General features: G+C 45.1%; 1 protein-coding gene across 1 annotated transcript; it reads right to left on the bottom strand.

Annotated features, from left to right (window-relative positions):
- Positions 1 to 605: 605 nt before the first annotated feature.
- On the bottom strand, positions 606 to 2,890 carry LOC123134740 (uncharacterized). The gene is made up of 3 exons (XM_044553922.1): positions 2,604 to 2,890; positions 1,590 to 1,664; positions 606 to 1,004 (listed from the first exon to the last, which is right to left on the bottom strand). The coding sequence occupies exons 1-3, from the start codon at positions 2,765 to 2,767 to the stop codon at positions 797 to 799; spliced, it is 447 nt and encodes a 148-aa protein (XP_044409857.1). The 5' UTR covers positions 2,768 to 2,890; the 3' UTR covers positions 606 to 796.
- Positions 2,891 to 20,321: the final 17,431 nt, after the last annotated feature.

Here is a 20,321-nt window from a genome sequence, read left to right as displayed (position 1 = left end):
TTTGATAGTTCTTAGTCAAAAATAATTTACTGGTAGTTCTTTAGAACCCTAACATGAAAAGTGGTAGTTTTATCTATTCACTCCTTGCCGTTGAGATCGAAAATAATAATAATGAAGCTTGTGCTCCGATGAAAAGTACACGTGTGGAGCAACGTCCGACACGGGCCTATAGCTAGCAGCATGATCATTTAGGCTACTCATAGTGGAGAGTATCATATAATAGTATCATGCATATGATACTAGTGTATCATACAACTTTCATAGTGCATAGTATCATATATTAGTATCATAGACACTACTAGGGAAAAGGCTAGCAGCAGCGCGGGTTTTTGGTGTATCAGCAGCGCGGGGACCGGCGCTACTAATAAGGCGCTACAACTAATAGTTAGTAGTAGCGTGGGAGAAACCCGCGCTACTACTAACTTTGTTAGTAGCAGCGTGTGCCACCCACGCTACTGCTATTACAGACTCGCGCTACTACTAATGAAGTAGTAGTAGCGTGCCTACAATACCAGCGCTACTAGTATCCTAAATACTAGTAGGGCACTTTTTTCCCAGCACTACTAGTAGCAAATTAGGAATTAAAAAAATAAAAATAGATGCAATATTCATGAATGGAGATCAGAGACACGTCCAATGCAAAATAAATTTCACAGAACCATCTTAACACTTGCAGTGTTCATGGATGCAACATTCAACATCTCAATTCGAAGAGATCACGAGGACACACACAACCATCATCAAAAGGTTGGTACCTTCCCTAGCATTTCACCACCAACCTAACCAGACCACTTCTCTAGATGTATGTACAAAGCGTCGAGGTCCTCCACCTTGAGGAACTCCGGACGGTGGCGTCGAGGTCCTCCACCCCGGGGACCTCCTGCGTCGCAATCACCTGGACGATAATCTCTATGACACGGTCGCGGGGCTTCACGGTGAAGTCTGCCTCCGAGTAGTTGAAGAGCAGGACTCCCATCGGGCCGCAGTAGTCCTCGTCGATCACCCTGCACCCAGTCGAGAAAGTGAAAACTTGTTAGTTTGCGCCCTCGTGTAGATCTAGTAGGGTATTTTCTTCAATTATCTGTCTCTTTTAGTCTATTATGAATCTTCAAAACGAAAAAACACCTACTAAATGCATACCCTAGCTGTACGTGTTCATGCTATCTTCTTGTTTTGGTGCATTCACGAAATACTAGTGTATTTGAGCTATATATGCTTGAAATATTTGACTAGATAGATAACACTGTTGAAGCTTACAAGCAAATACATGGGGCATACAAAGATGAAGAACATGCAGTTCTTCAAGTAAATATGAAGACAAAATGAATGATTTACTTGCTATTCTATTTGACCCCAGTATTTGTCATGCATACAAAATACATATGTGTATTCGACAAAATCTGTAGCTATAAAAAAGACATTGTAAACCTATCTTGGTTGTAAATTACTGTGATGTAAGATGCCACCAAAAAATGTATCTCCATCTTGAAATTTAGATTTTTATTGACACTATACATAGGTCAGACAATAGACTGTAATTCAAGCAAAAAACAGTAGCTTTGCTTAAGAACATGATACTGAGTACTTACAATTTATCATAAAATTTCAGGATCAAGAAGCTGAAGGAAACAAAGGCGAAGTAAGAATGCGAGGATGAGTCATACCTGCAAGATGAAGAGCATGCATCCCTTCATGTAAGCCGAAAATATTCAAGTAAACTAGAAGTGACACATTACTGAAAATTACGGTCCAAAACCACTTTAAATTCAGGCAACCAAAAAGAGAAGGAATGCACATTACTGGGAAAAAATGCACATTAAATTACAGTGCATATTTTCATTCTAAATATTTTCAGTTAAGTAACAATGATTTGGACAGTAGTTTCAGTCTTTTATTAGTCTATCTTACACTGAAATTGTACATTGCAAACACTACCATTACAAAGGGAATTCACTGAAAGTACATAGGGATTTACAGTGTAAGTATGAATATTAGATTGACTAAACTTATTCTTTGCACAAGTGAGAAATCTGAAACCCTTCTTGTACTTGTGCTGCTGCTACTAGTACAACCTAAGCACTAACAACAATTGAGCAAGAAATATAGTGCAGGACGAAACTCCGTTGCCGGCCGACGAGGCTGAGCAGCAGGTGGTGGATGCAAGCGCCGGACGGGGAGAGCAGAGTCACTTAGAGTGAGTGTAGTTGTGTCTTGCTTGACTTGACCGATGAATCACATGTCACTACATATGTACTAGTTGTTCTTGACTTGACCGACCAAAGTCTTAAACTATGATTAGCATCCACTGACCCGGCAAAAAGGAGATTAGCCTCTAATGATGATCATACATATGCTAGTACTTGAAGCAGGCAAAAGTATATGGGAAAGAAACGCATTGGATGCCCTGCTCTGCTCTGCCCTCCCCTCTTGCTGGACCAGATGCATTCATTCATCGACTGGAATCGTTCAATGTGGGTTAGTGAGCACTAAACAAACAATGAGGATTGTAGGTGGGTAGAGGCTGTAGGCTGCCGTGGGGTGTCGGTGAACAGAGAAACAATATGGGCATAAACACAAGCAGCTCGCGGGCACGCGGACCAGACCTCACGTCGTGGATGAAATGAGATGGTACTGCGCTTGCTTCCAGTAACAGCAGGCGGAGGAGGGATATGACGACGGTGCGCGCAGCTTCACTTCGTCCTTGCCCGCCGCTCGGTTCGGTGCCACCTCGCCGTCCTCTATCCTCATACCAAACACATCCATCCATGGCTTCAGGCCCACACCTTGCAGCTTCTCCATGGCCCGCCCCCTTCCTTTAACTGTCTGCACACAACCACGCGAACACACACACGCATCAGATCCGGGGAAGAAGAAGAAGAACCAGAGGAAGAAGAAGATGCTACTTTTGGAGGGGATCCCGTGCTGCTGCACCTCTGCAGGATTCGGGCTACGGTTTCAATCGGCGTTAGAGGTTGGATGCCGCAGCTAGGGATGGAAGGAGGAGTCGTCCCCCTCTGCTGGCGCCTCATAGTGGAGAAGGAGGGAGCTCCTGCCGCGGTGGACCTCTGGTGGTCGCCGCAGCCCGACCACGCTGTGCGCGCGAAAGGAGGCTCCTCCAAAGCGGCCGGCGAGAAGGCGAGCTGGGGGAGGTGGAAGGAGACGCGGGTTAGGGCGCCGGCGTCCCTGTCACCGTTGTTGGGGGGCGGAGGAGGCATCTGCGGTGTGGGCAAGATTGGTTGGGGGAGGGGCGGTGGAGGGGGTGGGGCAAGGGACAGGGGAGATAAGGTTGCGGTGCGGTGCCACTAGCTGTAGCGCGGGCCACGGGTACTTCGCTGCTGCTAAAGTGGGGTATTCCGTCAATTTATAGTAGTAGCGTGGGGATTGCAGACCGCGCCACTACTAGAAAATAGTAGTAGCGCGGTTTTTATACCCCTCGCTACTACTATAAGCTGTCCTGGGGGGATATTTAGTAGTAGCGTGGGAACGGTAGACCCGCGCTACTACTATTTTTTAGTAGTAGCGCACTGTTTTTACCCGCGTTACTACTAAATTGTAGTAGCGCGGTTTCCATTCCCACGCTGCTGCTATTGCTCTGTCTATAAACTTTTTCCTAGTAGTGAGATGATATTAAATATATGATACTATAGTCGTATAACATTTATTATGATATGATATCCACCTATGATACACCAACCCCCTCTCTCTCTTCAGAACATGATCTGGCTAAATCAACCCAACATGATGTTTGGTCCTATTGGATAAATGAATCTCCCGATGTAATCATGACCATTATATGAATGAATAAAAGAGTGCAGCTACCTATTACCTCAAGAAAAATGTTACTACAACCCTCTCTCACTTCTTTAATTTTCTGTCACATCAGTGATTTTGACAGTCTCAAGTGCATGATAACGGTTATGTTACCCCACTATAGCGCCTTAGAGTCATTTTTTTATATGTAGTCCTTATCGATGTAGTTTATCCATAATATTAGTCCTCATTCAGGTGTAAAGAGAATCCTTTTTATGTTAAGGATCTCTGGAAGAATGTATTTTTCTGTCCTTTCTCGATGTGAAAAGTGGAGTACCAGCACATATAGTCTTCGAAATGGTTTTGGTGCTTGGCTGATGAAATGTATACATACTACCAAAATAGTATGACACATCGCTTCTCGCCTATGAAAAGAAGGTAGTTTCCATCGGCGTGTTCTTTCACTACTAGGAAAAAGCCTAGCAGCAACGCGGGTTTTGGGCCTATTAGTAGCGCGGGGGCCGGCGCTACTAATAAGACGCTACAGCTAACATATAGCAGTAGCGCGGGTGCTACCTGCGCTACTACTACGTCTGTTAGTAGTAGCGTGGGTAAGAACCCGCGCTACTACTAATCTCTAATCTCTGATTTATTTATTTTTGAATTTTTCCGATTTTTTTTCAATTTTCCCCTAATTTTATAGTTTCTGAATTATTTTAATCTCTAATCATCCCTCATCGCTGCTTAATTTAATTCTAATCTCTAATCACCCCTCATCATTCCAAATCATCTAACTTCCCGGACGGTCACCCATCCTCTCACTACTCCAGCCTGAGCACGCTTAACTTTCGGGTTCTATTCTCCCTCGTTTTCAATTCTGCACTTGTTGTTTTCCTGACAATAGTAAGATGTCAATCCTATTAACCTCAGGAATTTAGCTTGAGCATGAAGTCCTGCACTATTGTTCTAAAAAATAACACGAATATTTAGTAACACTAATATTTCTAGAATAATTAGTTTGACCATTGTTTGACCACAGTTTGACCATAGTTTGACCAGATTTGACCAAAATTCAAAAAAACTGAAATAATTATTTAGTAACACTAATATTCTTGAATAATTAGTTTGACCATAGTTTGACCAGATTTAACAAAAATTAAAAAAACTGAATTTTTTTGAATTTGTTTGCCTCTAGATCTTAAAAGCCCATAACTTTTTTTCTGTTAGGTTTTTGAGGATTTTGAAAATGTTTAACGGGGTTCCCCCGATTAAATTTGGATGTAACTTTTCGAGTAGATGATTTTTCATATAAAAAACTTTTTCATCCGAGTTAGTATGCAAAAGTTATACCCATTTTTACAAATTCTCGAGAGATTTGCAAATAAAGTCGAAATTCATATTTGCAAATTTTCCCAACAACTAGACAACATATCACATGGGAAACTTAATTTTTTTTTGACATTTTCATTATTTTCTTTTATTTTTTTTAAACTGAAAAGGCGATCGGGGGGGGGGGGGGGGTAGAGTTTGAAACCCAGTATTTAGTAGTAGCGCAGGGTTTTACCCCTCGCTACTACTATGGCATGTCCCTGAGGGGCACAGATGAGACCGATTAGTAGTAGCGAGGGGTAAAAACTTAGTAGCAGCGCGGGTTTATAACCATCGCTACTACTATGGCATGGTCCAGGGGCACGGTAGAGACCAGTTAGTAGTAGCGAGCGCTAAAAACAAACGCTACTGCTATCAACTTAGTAGTAGCGAGGGTTAAAAACCCGCGCTACTACTATGACATGTCCCGGGGGGCACGGTAGAGACCGCTTAGTAGTAGAGAGGGTTAAAAACCCGCGCTACTGCTATCAACATAGTAGCAGTGAGGTTTAAAAACCAGCGCTACTAGTAAGTAGCAGTAGCGAGTGTTTTTAACCCTCGCTACTAGTAAGCGTCTGTGTATAGGCTTTTCCCTAGTAGTGTTCTATTCACACGGATGATTGGTTTTCTAATTTTTTTTCCTAATTCTCTTTTAAACAAGAGTAATTACATGCTCCCTCTTACCCTCACTTGTCACATGGAAGGTAAGAAGGTACTACCCCATCCTGGTTTAGAAGTCCTCTTTATATTTTGTGCCAAATTTTGACTAGAGATTTAACTAATAAAATATGAATGCATATCATCAAGAATTATATCGTCGGATTCGTATTGAACATAGTTTCTAATTATGTTATTTTTAAATAACATGCATTAACATTTTGTCAGTTAAATTTAAGATCAAAATTTGGCACAAAATATAAAAGGGACTAATAAACCAGGACGGAAGTCGTAAGAATTAAACAGGCCACTACTTAATCAAATCAATGGCTCATGTCTATTATGTATCCTTATCTCTCACGTGAAAAGAGGAGGTAATAGGGATCATGCTAAAATTTGTCTTTAAATGGACTTTTCTTGCGAGAAAAATGCCGTCATAATCATCTTCAATCATGACAGTGCAACAAATATATAAAAAAATACATCCAGATCCGTATACCACCTAGCGACGACTACAAACACTGTCCGGAGGTGTGCCACTGTCATCGCACCTCCCTCGCCAGAGCCGGACAATATTTGTTGTAGTACTAAGCTGTACTACAATTCCTCCAGCGCACTCTGTAACTTAGACTGTATGATGTTGCTGCACACACGTCTAATTCCAGTTAAAATTGAAAAATAGAATAATTATTGGAGGAGACGGGAGCAAATTGACACATGGTGAGGGGTTCTACTCGTGTTGTTCAGCAGCAATTCAACATCTCTCTTTGCATCTGTACTCAGCCACGCGTGTCAGATACATCCCAAGCTCATAGATAGAATACAAATGCTAGTTATTCTCTTCCCGGTGATTCCTAGTTAGCACTATCATTTGATCATCACATGTTGGTGGTGTTCCCTCGAGTTCTTGTGACTCCTCTCCCCTTTAAACATGATGAAGTGGATCGAATAGGTGTGCTAATAACTTAACTGCTTAGAGAAGTGTTGAAACCTTAGTGCCATAAGAGTGTTGTTGTCAGGATAAAATTCTTGGTGGCATAATGGCACACCATATATCTGTGCCATGAAAAATACTTTCTAACACGTGGGTGATTTATATCCATTGATTTCCATATCGCGGGCATGTATATTTTTGATACGTGCTCCGTTGAATATCTGTCATCCATTAAATCCATTGAATATTCGGTTGTGCGCAAGGCCAATTCCCGATTAAATATTTGGGAATTCCATTTCAATACCGGCGTCTAACTAATGCGGAGTGGAAACATATTGAAGAGCGATTGGAGAAACGGTTGAGCAGTTGGAAAGGTAAGTTGCTCTCTGTTGAAGGATGACTAGTTTTGATCAATTATGTTCTCGCAAACATGGTTCTCTACATGCTCTCATTTTTCAACTTCCCAAGGGGGTTCTGCAAAGACTGGATTACTTCAGATCCAGATTCTTTTGGCAAGGCGACAGCGAAAAGAAAAAGTATAGGCTAACCAAATGGAGCATGGTTTGTCGACCAAAAGACCAGGGAGGTTTAGGTATTCAGGATCTCCAGGTCAAAAATGATGCCTTACTTAGTAAATGGCTATTCAATCTACTTATTGAGGATGTTGTTTGGCAAACTCTACTGTGGAACAAGTATCTAGGCGAAAAAACGATATCTCGGGCATACTGGAAGCCTGGTGATTCGCAATTTTGGTCTGGTCTGATGGCGGTAAAGAAACATCTTTTACGCTTCGGATCCTTCGCGATACAGGACAGCTCTGAGATACATTTCTGGGATGACAAGTGGCTAGGAAATGCCACTCTTCAGGAACAATATCCAACCTTCTACCGCATAGTACGTAATAAGAATGATACTCTTGCGCACGTTCTCAGCTCTTCCACACCGAATGTATAATTTAGAGGGATTTGATTGCCCCCCGCTTTGTGTCATGGCAACATCTACTATCCCGTTTGGATTTGATTAACTTGACACAAGGGCGGGACGTGTTCCGCTGGAATCTAACTACATCGGGATCTTTCACAGTTGACTCTATATATCGTGCACAATCGCACTTACAGATTCCAGTGGACAATAATAAACTAATATGGAAATCGAAGATGCCACTAAAAGTTCAGATTTTCATGTGGTATCTTCATAGAGGGGTTGTGCTAATTAACAAAAGACAATCCTGCTAGATGCAGCTGGCAAGGAAGCAAGAAGTGTAGCTTTTGTACTCACGACGAGACACTCAAACACACCTCTTCTTTCAATGCAAGTTTGCGCGTTTTACATGTTCCGTCATCCAAACAGCGTCCAATTTGTATCCGCCGACAAGTGTTGCCAGTATATATGGGCACTGGCTTGACGGAATACCAAATACGATTAGTACACTAATTCGAGTGGGAGCGTCTGCCTTATTATGGTCGCTTTGGCTATGTAAAAATGATTGTGTTTTTAATGACAAAATCTCATCTCCTATGCAGGTTATCTACCGTTATATGCATTGGCTTCATGGTCTACGCTGCACCGAACGGAGTACCGGTCACTGTTCGAGATGGCGTGTATGCGGTTGGAGCGGGTGGCTAGGGAGGTTTTTACCCAACATGGGTGGTAGTACAATTTCCGGATCGGTCCACCTCCTTCGTCGACATACGCATAGTTTTGGTCTCATATGACTTTACTGTTGCCGAATTGTCGGGTTTTCTTTACATACTTTGCCAGACGGTTCTTGTTGTGGTTATGTGCATCTTAGCTATGCAGAAGCCGGGTGTCACTCATCATGATTTGTATCGGCTTGATGCTACATTTTTAGATAATAAAATCGCCCTTTATTGAGATCGAGAATGACAACACTCCTAGTAATCAGTCTGCACGACCCCCTCCCCCTCCCCCCTCCTCATCCGATTGAATGAAGCGCGCACGGGGGACACATGAGGCGTTCGATGTGACGAAGAATGTCTTTTTCGTCGGCAAGATGTGTGCTGAGGAACGGAAATTGCTTCGGAAGCGATTCCCGGCTGAGATTATCATTGTGTGTGGCCCCCTCCAGAAGGCGGATCAGTTCTCTGCCCCTAGCGTCGTCGAGGGCTGTCGTGGTGGTGCGTCTCCTTCTTTTTCGACAGGCCTGGCGGCTCTGACCAACAAAGGAGGAAGGGGGGTTCTTGGGCAGTGGACCATGATCCGATGTGTCGATGAAATTGCACAATGACAAAACCACCAAGAGGAGGACGACATCTTCTCTAGCAGAGCACAGAGAGATGTCGACGTTAACCCCTGCTGAGCAGCAGAATCTAGCCTAAATGACAAGTGCATCGATCGGCCCCAACTTGTCTCCCGTGGTGATCCCTCCATCCCCACTCCGACTTGAAATTCTTGAATACGCGGAAGTCTTCAATGCAGCCAGATCAGTCAACAAGATGTTGTCTTTAACTGCCGCAGACTACCTAGTGCTCGGCAAAAAGGGGCAGAAGGAGTACTTCGTCGAAAAGGAGGAGGAGTACGTCGACATCTTCGGTGACACATCGCCAGTGGTGATCCAGAATCTTATTGGTGCAATCAACCGCAACTCAAGCATTAGCTTATGCGGCGAGTCTCATTCTGACTTAGACTCAAACATCAGCTATGACAGTGATTCTAGTGACTCTTATTTAGCTCGGACAACCACTTCGATGGTGATGAGAAGGTCGACACTCCAGCTTCGCCTGGTTTTTCAAGGTTAGCAGCCCAGTTCCAGCAGTTCTTTCCAAGGTGGTTTACAATTCTATACCAATACCACCATTGGATGACATGCGTGCGATGGACGAGAAATCAGAAACAATTTGCGGTGCATGGGAGAATGAAAGAAATTCTGGGACAAACCAGTTCTACTGAATTGCGGGTTGATTCCCTAAAAAGTGAGTGATTTTTCTGCAATATGTCATGATGGGCCAAGAGTATTACCTCTTTTTATTAGTAGGTATAGATATAAAAAATAGATGATTATCCTGAGTGCAGCGATTCGGTGTCCAGGCTCATCTACACCCGGTCAGAAAAAATTCAAAATAAATACTAGAAAAATTCAAAAAAATTCAAAAATTTTCCCCATGGTAGATAATTTATTGCGTGAGGTTCACTCCAAATATTAGCTCATTTGGAAATCTGATTAGTTCTCAGTAAAAAAGACAAATCGGGTCAAAACAGTACATGAACAGTAAACTGTTTTACAAGCCCTGAATTTGTCATTTTTGCCGAGATTTGCTCAGTTGTCCAAATGATTTGAAAATTGAGGCGGACCTCGCTTATAGAATTGTCTACCATGGGAATATAGATAGGAATTTTTTAGTATTTGTTTTGATTTTTTCTATTCAACACGGGTGCAGATGAGCCCGGTCTCAGAAAAGGATTTCCCGATGATCCTTACATAGTTTCCCGCCCTTTCAAATTATATGGATGTTGAAAAGTATAAATTCACATAAGAAAGCATGGGGGGGTTGCGACGGAGCAGGAGGATGCGTGGTTTCGGAGCAAGCGACAATGCTCCACCACTACTTGTCTCATCTTTCTTTTTCTTGAGATGATCTCGCGGAGATTTATTAACCCGTCATAAGTTTATAGAGACGAAAAGAAAACCATCGGGCTTTCCTAACCAAACATGGCGCCCATCCTCTAAAAAGAAAGCATGCTTAGCTAGAGTGTGAGTGAGGGAGTCCTGGATTAGGGGGTGTCCAGATGGCCGGACTATGACCTTTGGCCGGACTCCCGGACTATGAAGATACAAGATTGAAGACTTCGTCCCGTGTCTGGATAGGACTTTCCTTGGCATGGAAGGCAAGCTTGACGATACGATATGAAGATCTCCTCCATTGTAACCGACTCTGTGTAACCCTAGCCCTCTCCGGTGTCTATATAAACCGGAGAGTTTTAGTCCGTAGGACGAACAACAATCATGCCATAGGCTAGCTTCTAGGGTTTAGCCTCTCTGATCTCGTGGTAGATCAACTCTTGTACTACCCATATCATCAATATTAATCAAGCAGGAGTAGGGTTTTACCTCCATCGAGAGGGCCCGAACCTGGGTAAAAACATTGTATCCCTTGTCTCCTGTTACCATCCGCCTAGACGCACAGTTCGGGACCCCCTACCCGAGATCCGCCGGTTTTGACACCGACATTGGTGCTTTCATTGAGAGTTCCTCTGTGTCGTCACCTTTAGGCCCGACGGCTTCTTCGATCATCAACCACGACGCGGTCCAGGGTGAGAATTTTCTCCCCGGACAGATCTTCGTGTTCGGCGGCTTCGCATTGCGGGCCAATTCGCTTGGTCATCTGGAGCAGATCGAAAGCTACGCCCCTAGCCATCAGGTCAGATTTGGAAGTTTAAACTACACGGCTGACATCCGCGGGGACTTGATCTTTGACGGATTCGAGCCATGGCCGAGCGCGCCGCACTGTCACGATGGGCATGATCTAGCTCTGCCGCCGGACAGCGCTCAGAGCGCCGCTCAGGTGTCCGCTCCGACCCTTAGCTTGGAGTCAACCACGCCAATCGGGGACGGACAGTTGGACGCCGCTCCGGAAGCTGCAATCTCTACGGCGATCGAGCCGAATACCAGCCTAGTCCTTTGTGAGGCCCGTGACTTCAAGGTGCCGGACTCCTTTCCGGACTCCGAATCTTCCACACCCCTTCCGATCGAACCCAATTGGGCTCCGATCATGGAGTTCACCGCCGCGGACATCTTTCAGCACTCGCCCTTTGGTGACATCCTGAATTCACTAAAGTCTCTCTCTTTGTTAGGAGAGCCCTGGCCGGACTATGGTCATCAAGGTTGGGATGCGGACGACGAAGAAATTCGAAACCCACCCACCACCCACTTCGTAGCTACTATCGACGATTTAACCGACATGCTCGACTTCGACTCTGAAGACATCGACGGTATGGATGCCGATGAAGGAGAAGAACAAGAACCAGCACCTATAGGGCACTGGAAAGCCACCTCGTCATATGACATATACATGGTGGACACCCCAAAAGCGGGGAATGGCGATGAAAAAATGGAGGATGACCACTCCAAGAAGCAACCTAAGCGCCGACGTTAGCGGCGCCGCTCTAAATCCCGCCAAAGCAAAAACGGCGAGTCCGGCACTGGAGACAACAACACCCCGGACAGTACCGAAGACAACCCCCTCTAGCAGGATTCAGTGCAGGAGGACGGAGAAGCCAGCCCTCATGAGAGAGCGGCAGACAGGGAGGTCGAGGAAGACAATTATATGCCTCCCTCCGAAGACGAGGCGAGCCTCGACGATGACGAATTTGCCATGCCAGAGGATCCCGTCGAACAAGAGCGTTTCTGTCACATCCCTAGCTTCTGGTATGCACTAGGCTAGACCTCATGTGTGCATCATGTTTAACTTTTGAATGAACTTGAAATGGGGATTGCTCAAACCCTAGCATTAAAGGAATTCACTAGGTTCACCTAAAATACTTTCAAGTAAGTCCAAATGGCTTTCAAAAATGTTCATGATTTTTGACAAAGGTGAAAAACCTCTACCAAAAATGATGCCAATATTTTTGGGCCATTATGGATTTTTGAATAATCCATATTGTATTTGAATTGGGGCATTTAAATACTATTAATATTTTTAAATGCTCCAACAATTCTGAAAATAGTTAAGGGCCTCTGTAATAATTCATTTAATGGCCACAATTATTTGCAGGATTTATTAAAATGATTTGGGCTATAAACTAAATCAGAAACAAAACTACAGAAATAGAAAAGAGAAACAAAATAGAAAAAAAGGGGAGAGAGGCTTACCTGGGCCACTTACCAGCTGGCCCAGCAGTTCGGCCCAGCAGACTGGCCACGCCAGTCATCCCTCTCCTCTCGCCAGAAGGACAGCACGCGTGGCCGACGCGCGAGAGCACGCGCCTCGCCTGCTCCTGCTTGCCGCCGAGGGTCTGGATGCCTCTCCCGAGCGCCATGCAACCCTCAGGCCGCTCTCAACTCCCTCCCGTGCTCATCCCCTTCTCCTGCTCTCCCTCTCGCTCCGTACCTCGGGCCCGAACGGAGCCGCCGCCACCGACGCCGATTACCGCAGCCACCGTGCTCCCCTCGCTTCCCCGACTAGCCCAGAGGCTCCGCCTCGACCCCCTCTTCCCTCTCCACCGACCCACGGCCCTCCGGAAACCCTGCAACGCCGCCACCATCGCCGTTCCGTCGCCGGCCACCGAAGCTCACCGCTGTCGATTCGCCACCTCCGACGCCTCCCCGAGCTCCCCGAGGCCACCGTCGCAACCCCTGTGAGCTCCGCCACCATTTCCCCCTCTTTCCCTCTTCGTTTGGTTGCCGTAGCCGTCGCCCCCTTGATGACCGAAACCCACCGCCGTCTGTGATCGCCGCCGACGTGCCTCCGGCCACCTAGTGGCCCGGCTGTCGTGCTCAGCTTCCTCCCCGCGCTGCCTGGAACACGTAGGTGCCCCGCACGAGCCTCCCCGGCCACCATAGCGTCAACCCCGAGCTCGCCCGAGCTCCGGCGACCGCCACGCTCGACGCCGGTGACGACTCCGGCCATCTTAGCCCCAGCCGCTGCCACTACTCGACGCGGACGAGCGCCCGCGTCACGTAGACGCTCTCCGCCGGCCATTTGGTCGCGGGAGGAGGAAACCCGCACCCCTCCGCCGTCTCTGGCTCCGCCGGCGACGAGTCGCGGGTCAACTCCGGCGAGTTGACCCAGGTTTGACCTTCCCCGTGTGTCACTGACGTGTGGGCCACCCCCCCCTGACATTTTAGTTAGTATTAGTTTAACACTAATTAACCTAGGTTAGTTAGCTGATTAGTCGCTGACCAGTGGGCCCCGGCCCCACAATCAGTTTAGTTAGAATTAACTTAAGACTAATTAACTTGGTTAATTAGTTGTGTCACTGACCAGTGGACCCCACTGGTCAGGTTTGACCTGAATCTGCCCCGTTGACCTGATGACGTCAAGGTGATGTCATGCTGACGCATTAAATGATTTTCTGGATTTAAAATAAATCAGGAAATTCCAGAAAATAGCTAAAACTTCTAAAATTCATAGAAAATTAACCGCAACTCCAAATTAAATAATTTATATATGAAAAATTATCAGAAAAATCCAAGGAATCCATCTGTATCATTTTCATGCATGTTAGAACAACTTATAGCTGCTGTTTAGCACAAATCATATAAGGGCATTTAAATAATCACATATGGAGTTTGAATTTGAATCTTGTATTCAAACCAACTTCATTTAATCTGTTGCTAGTTGCATTAGCTCAAAACACATTCATATTGCCATGTCATAGCATGCATCATTTTGTGCATTGCATTGATTGTGTTCTTCTTGTTGCCGGTATCTGTTCCCTCCCGGTAGACGATGTTCCGATGTTGTGATCGTTGACACTGATGAAGACTCAATGTTATCTTCAGAAGTGCCAGGCAAGCAAAACCCCCTTGTTCATTCCGATACAATCCTACTCTCTCGCTCCTGCTCTCTTTTAATGCATTAGGACAACACCGATTCATCTGTTACTTGCTGCGGTAGTTGAACCCCTTTATCCTCTGCATGACCTGTCATTGCCACAGTAAATAGATGAAACCCACTAGCATGAGTAGGAGTTGTTTGAGCCCTGTTGTGCCTACTCATTCTTGCTTGTTTGTCATGCCTGCTACTGCTTAGAGTTGAGTCAGGTCTGATTCATCAGGGATGAATCAGAGGTGTGTGAACATGTCCTACTGTGTGTGAGCTAAGTGGTGAACACGATTTGGTAAAGGTAGCGGTGAGAGGCCATGTAGGAGTACATGGTGGGTTGTCTCATTGAAGCCGTCCGTAGGAACTGAGTTCTGTGTTTGTGATCCATGATTCAGCTACTACCATACATTGGGCCCTGAAATATGACCCCGCTCGACTTCTTATCCACCCTTGTCCTCTGTCCAGGAGTTGCAAGTAGTTTCTGGTGTTTGTAGTATGCTGGAGGCCGTGGGCAGCGCTGACCGGAGGGGTGGGCTGTGATGCGGTAGGCACGTGGCACGGTGTACCGGGCGCCCGTTTGGTGTCTCGGGAACCCTGTTCACATCGTTTGGGGCCGTGAGCGAAACTCCGGCCGGATCTCCTCATGGATGGAACCCGAATAGGCGATAAACCTGGACTAGAGCCTTGAGTGTTTAGGTAGGTCGTGGTCTACACCCACGTCGGCTTTCGCTTGAAGTCTGCCGAGCACATGTCGTGTGCAGACGCTAAGTGGTGGAAACATGTATGAAGAAGTACACCCCTGCAGGGTTAACATCATCTATTCGAATAGCCGTGTCCGCGGTAAAGGACTTCTGGGTTGCTTATATCAGTTCATAGACAAGTGAAAGTGGATACTCTAAAATGCGCAAGATAAGCGTGAGTGCTATGGATGGCGTTCTCGTAGGGAGACGGGAGCGGATCCATAGTGGTGTATTGATATGGTGAATATGTGGACTCGTGTGCGCCACCTCAAAAGAGTTACTTGCAGTCGTAGTTCAGGATAGCCACCGAGTCAAAGATGGCTTGCTGCAGTTAAACCCCAGCATCCCTTTGTTGATAATGATGCATATGTAGTTAGTTCTGATGTAAGTCTTGCTGGGTACATTTGTACTCACGTTTGCCCATTTTATGTTTTGCAGAGAGACTTCGGTCTCACTAGTGGTTTCGCGTGGACTTCGACGTTTAGCTTGATACCTCAGCTACGATCTTGTGCCCTCGGCAGGATCTGATAGATAGTCAGGCTTCTCAGCCTTTTTCATTTATAGATGTCTGTACCCAGACATGATAGCTTCCGCTTGTGCTTTGATTTGTATGCTCTGAATGTTGGGTCATGAGACCCCTGTTTGTAATATCTCGCTCCTCGGAGCCTAATGAATAAATACTTGAGTCGTAGAGTCATGTTGTGATGCCATGTTGTATTTGCACACATCGAGCATATTGTGTGTATGTTATTGAAATGCTTGATATGTGTGGGATCTGGCTATCTAGTTGTTTATCCTTAGTAGCCTCTCTTACCGGGAAATGTCTCCTAGTGTTTCCACTGAGCCATGGTAGCTTGCTACTGCTCCGGAACACTTAGGCTGGCCGGCATGTGTCCTTCTTCGTTCCTGTGTCTGTTCCTTCGGGGAAATGTCACGCGATGAATATCGGAGTCCTGTTAGCCCGCTACAGCCCGGTTCACCGGAGTCCTGCTAGCCCAGTGCTACAGCCTGGATTCACTCGCTGATGACCGACACGTTCGATGCTGGGTCATGGATGCCTGTCCCTGTAAGTCTGTGCCACTTTGGGTTTACGACTAGCCATGTCAGCCCGGGCTCCTTATCATATGGATGCTAGCGACACTGTCATATACGTGTGCCAAAAGGCGCAAACGGTCCCGGGCAAAGGTAAGGCGACACCCGTGGGAATACCGTGCGTGAGGCCGCAAAGTGATATGAGGTGTTACATGCTAGATTGATGTGGCATTGAGTCGGGGTCCTGACAGCGTTGGTATCAGAGCTTGACTGCCTGTAGGATTACCAAGCCAAACTGGTCGAAGTTGAGTCTAGAAATTCTTTAGTTATATAAGGGAATTGATTGTGGGATGGAACGTAAGGCTCTTTTTACTCCTTATACCTTATGCCTTCTGATCTGAGTCATCTTATCTTTCCTACGGGGGTTAAGGAACTAGGTCTTCTCATCTATCTATCATGATGACGTGTTACTAATCAGTAGACTTATAAGATTGTTGGATCTAAGCTTGAGTTCAGTTCCTACTACTTCCGTATGTTAATTGTTGATCTCGAAACCTTGATATTGTGCTTCTGAGTGGTTATGCCACCATTTTTGTGAATGTCTCAAATCTTTTCTGAGCATTTACAGCCGTTATGCTGTCCGAGTCATTCCAGGTTTCTAAATAGTCTGATGCATTTGCAAAATCCTTTCCCTCTGGTTTCGATGTTCCTTTATGCCAGCTCAATCACACTAATTGTTGAGTTGAGATATTCTATTGCCTTGACATTTATGTTGGAGTTACTATTATGACCCTAGGTATTTAGGGAGTCACCTAGTAATCTAGCAACGTTTTGTGTTCCCAGTGTGAGATTCTGGCCTTTATTCTCGAAAGCATTCCGTGATGCTACTTAGTAGTAGGTATTCTATTCCTGGGTTTTGAACCCGAGATTCACTCTACTTACTTCATGTTGATAGTGTTGCTAGTTCCTTTAGGATATTAGTAACTTTGCGATAGTCCTCGAGGTTCGTGGTATATCCTTCTTCCAATTACCATGAACCATTCTTGGCAGGAGTTCTTCTGAACCAAAAGATGACAACAAGAGTGCTCTTGATGAGTTCTCCATTATATATTGTGGCTCTGCCAGTTCTACCTTTCCGCATGGATTGTCCGGAAGAAATATGTTGAATTCGTTCGACATGCCAAACCATGCATCCACAACTCAGAAAATTATATGTTCCTTTGAGTTGTTCTCTTTAGTTGCATTCTGACCTTCGTCTATCAATTGATAGTCAAGAGTATGCGTGTGTTCGTTTATCGATGCCTATTACTCTTGTGGTCCGTCAAGCCATTTTGTCCTGAATGACTTGGAGAAACAAACTCCAGTACCTCGTCCATATCTAGGATTGGGTCAAAGTAGTTGTATTCCGCAGATCAAATGCCAATCCAGCTTTTGGTTCTGTTCTACCTTGGAGTATTACCCCCTTTATGTCAGAATTGTCATGAGAACTGCACCAACTCTCATGAATTTTGACGTAGTGATACTTCTCGCCATCATTATTCATTCCTCGGCCCTCGTGTTGATGCAACCGGAATACCTACAAATGAATTGTGATGTGTGAAATCAATACTCCCAGCAACCTCGTTGCTTGGTAGTTAAAGTATAATAATTTCATTCTTAGCGTGTTGGTTTTTGAATCATCCTTCTAAGACTGATCGTGCTACCTAGTCCTTATTTCGGTGCACCATCGATGGATGAGTTAGGATCTTGTCAAGTCCTCACTCATTTGATCATATCGTATTGCCCTCAAAAGCGAGATTGTTCTCGAGCTTAGTAACATATCGGTGGTTCGTGATGTTCCGAATATCTTCTTGAAAGTATCACCAGGCTGTCACCTGACTGTTATGTTGAGCTCGTGATCAAGTTGGTTTCTTATGAACCACCTTCTTTCCAAGAATCGGTGTTAGATATCCCTGAGCTAGTTGGTTAAGCTGGACAACAACTTGGAGAGTTGGAAGATAAAAGCTTGTCTGACTTAGTTCGTTCCAAAGGGATATTCTTGTGTAGTGTGTGTTGAAGAAAGATGATATCTTCATCGATTGGTCCCTGTGATCAGTTGTTGGACCTATTGTCTTATCAATCCTTTGATTTGAGTGTGGGCCATCGTCAAATCAAATCAGTACCAACGATGCTCGTAATGTTGTCTTATTCGTGGTTGATCCCTCGAGCATACACCATTACATCTTTGGTCTGACCAATGCTATCACCGTGTTCACTTAACTATGGAATTCCTTTTAAAAGGGAACCCGGATGAATTGTTGTTGATCCCATTGACAACATCCTTATCTCCTCCATGATTTTGTTGAGCATTAAGCTAGTGTTGGAAGTTTTTGAAAGCATTTGTTCATGCTAGCTCATGAAGCATATGTTTGGATGAAGGTAGTGACTTCCTTTAATTCATGTGGATCTGATGCAAGTTGCCGCCGTGGATTCGAGAAAGTCAATGTTGCTTTCTTTGGAATCATTCCAAATCAGTCATGCACACGTGCAAAGAATGCTGTGGTTTGAAGACTTGCAACCTTCAATCTATATGTATCCCTAGCACACCAAGCCACTGGTTGATTTGTTCAAGGAGAAGGAGTTCCTTCATAAGAGCTAATCCGGACTTATGTAAGGACTTCGATACCCTCGTTGATGGTTCCCCCTCCTGAACTCGGTAGTGTTTTATTATAAGACTACTATGTGGTCATGCTTGTCTGGGACAACGTGTTCACATGTTAGTAGCAGAACCAGCTCATGTTTTGGAGCTTGCTATCGTAGTTCATCTCCCGAGAATCCCGCAACGTCATCTCGTCGATTTATGTTGCAAACCTTCATTTTTCTTCCTAGACTCGATGGGTCTGGAATATTCTGACACCAACCAGATCTGAATCTCAGGCAGATATGATGGTTGGAACATTTCCCCAAGAACTATAATATTGGTTCCTCGATAACCGGTAAAGTGGATGTCGTGGCCAACACACCCAACCGGAAGACCTGTTATTATAATATCTTGATTGATGAAGTTGGCCACCTCCCCATAGGGATTTCGTAGGATTTACTCCCTAGTTGCCCTATGGATTTTTGTATTCCCGAAGTCCGACCTTTTACTTGATGTTCTAGTTATCAAACCATATCTATGAATGGGATACACTAGCACATCAAGGAGAACATTAGAAGCGGAGTGCTAAATGTCTCTCGGTCGATCGTCCAGATTTTGTTCCTTGGCCCGCTAAGATGAAATCTGAGAAGTGTTATCTTCCTTTGCATCTGCATCCTCCATCATCATTCATCATGGTAGCAAGTTGTGTTGCCAGAATCCTTGACACGGATATTGGTAGAATCTTCATGATTGTGGAAATGCTCAAGTTCTTGAGAGCACGCACAAGCGCTACGTGTTATCATCGGCTCTAATTGGGATGCTCTCAGTTCCCTCGGCAATGCTATGACCTTCTCAAACAGTGAATTCACTCTCTATTGTTGGGTTCTTCCCCAGTTACCAGAATCATTCCCAGCATTTGCATTTTGTTCCCAGCTTGCACCGCCAATGTGCCATTCTACATGGGTCTCTTCCATTTCCGGTGGTAAGCAAATTCATCCATTACGTTGTCTTCAACAAGGTAATCCACATCATCCCAGTCCGAGTATGCCATTCTACCGACCCCCTCCAAATGATCGCTCGAGAATTGCCTTAGGCTGGTTTAGAGAGTCTAAATGATCTCTATATCAAAGGTAATTCTTTTTGCCACTTAAGGGGATATTTCTACGAGTCACCGTCCCTAAGGTGCCTCGTTGTGGTATCATGGCAACTCAACTCCTCGCTACATTGATAATCGCTTACCACCTTTTCAGGTGTGGAATCGTTGTCTACCTAGTGAACCTCGTCACCTGCTCCACTCCATCCCTCTAGAGGTATGCTTCGTCTCTCAGCTCGAGAGATGTTGCTATGTCACATTCCGGGAGTTAATCCTGAGTTGTTCGACCTTCGAGGAGACCGATCCTTCCAGAGTTTTCCTTTCCTCTTCTTGTCATGATTAGCTGGATTTCTCAGAGCAAGACATCAAGACAATGATGGTGAATGAATCAACGTTCAACTGAAGTGCACCCTGGATCGTGAAGATTATACTAGTTGCGTTTCCCCTTCACCTTACCCTACGCTTGAATCTCGAGACGAGATTCTTGTTTAGTGGGGGTGAGTTGTCACATCCCTAGCTTCTGGTATGCACTAGGCTAGACCTCATGTGTGCATCATGTTTAACTTTTGAATGAACTTGAAATGGGGATTGCTCAAACCCTAGCATTAAAGGAATTCACTAG

The sequence above is a fragment of the Triticum aestivum genome, chromosome 6B, assembly GCF_018294505.1.
Source record: "Triticum aestivum cultivar Chinese Spring chromosome 6B, IWGSC CS RefSeq v2.1, whole genome shotgun sequence".
Classification (NCBI taxonomy): domain Eukaryota; kingdom Viridiplantae; phylum Streptophyta; class Magnoliopsida; order Poales; family Poaceae; genus Triticum; species Triticum aestivum.
Note: the sequence above shows the minus strand (reverse complement) of the source record. Positions and strands in the feature narration are given on the sequence as shown.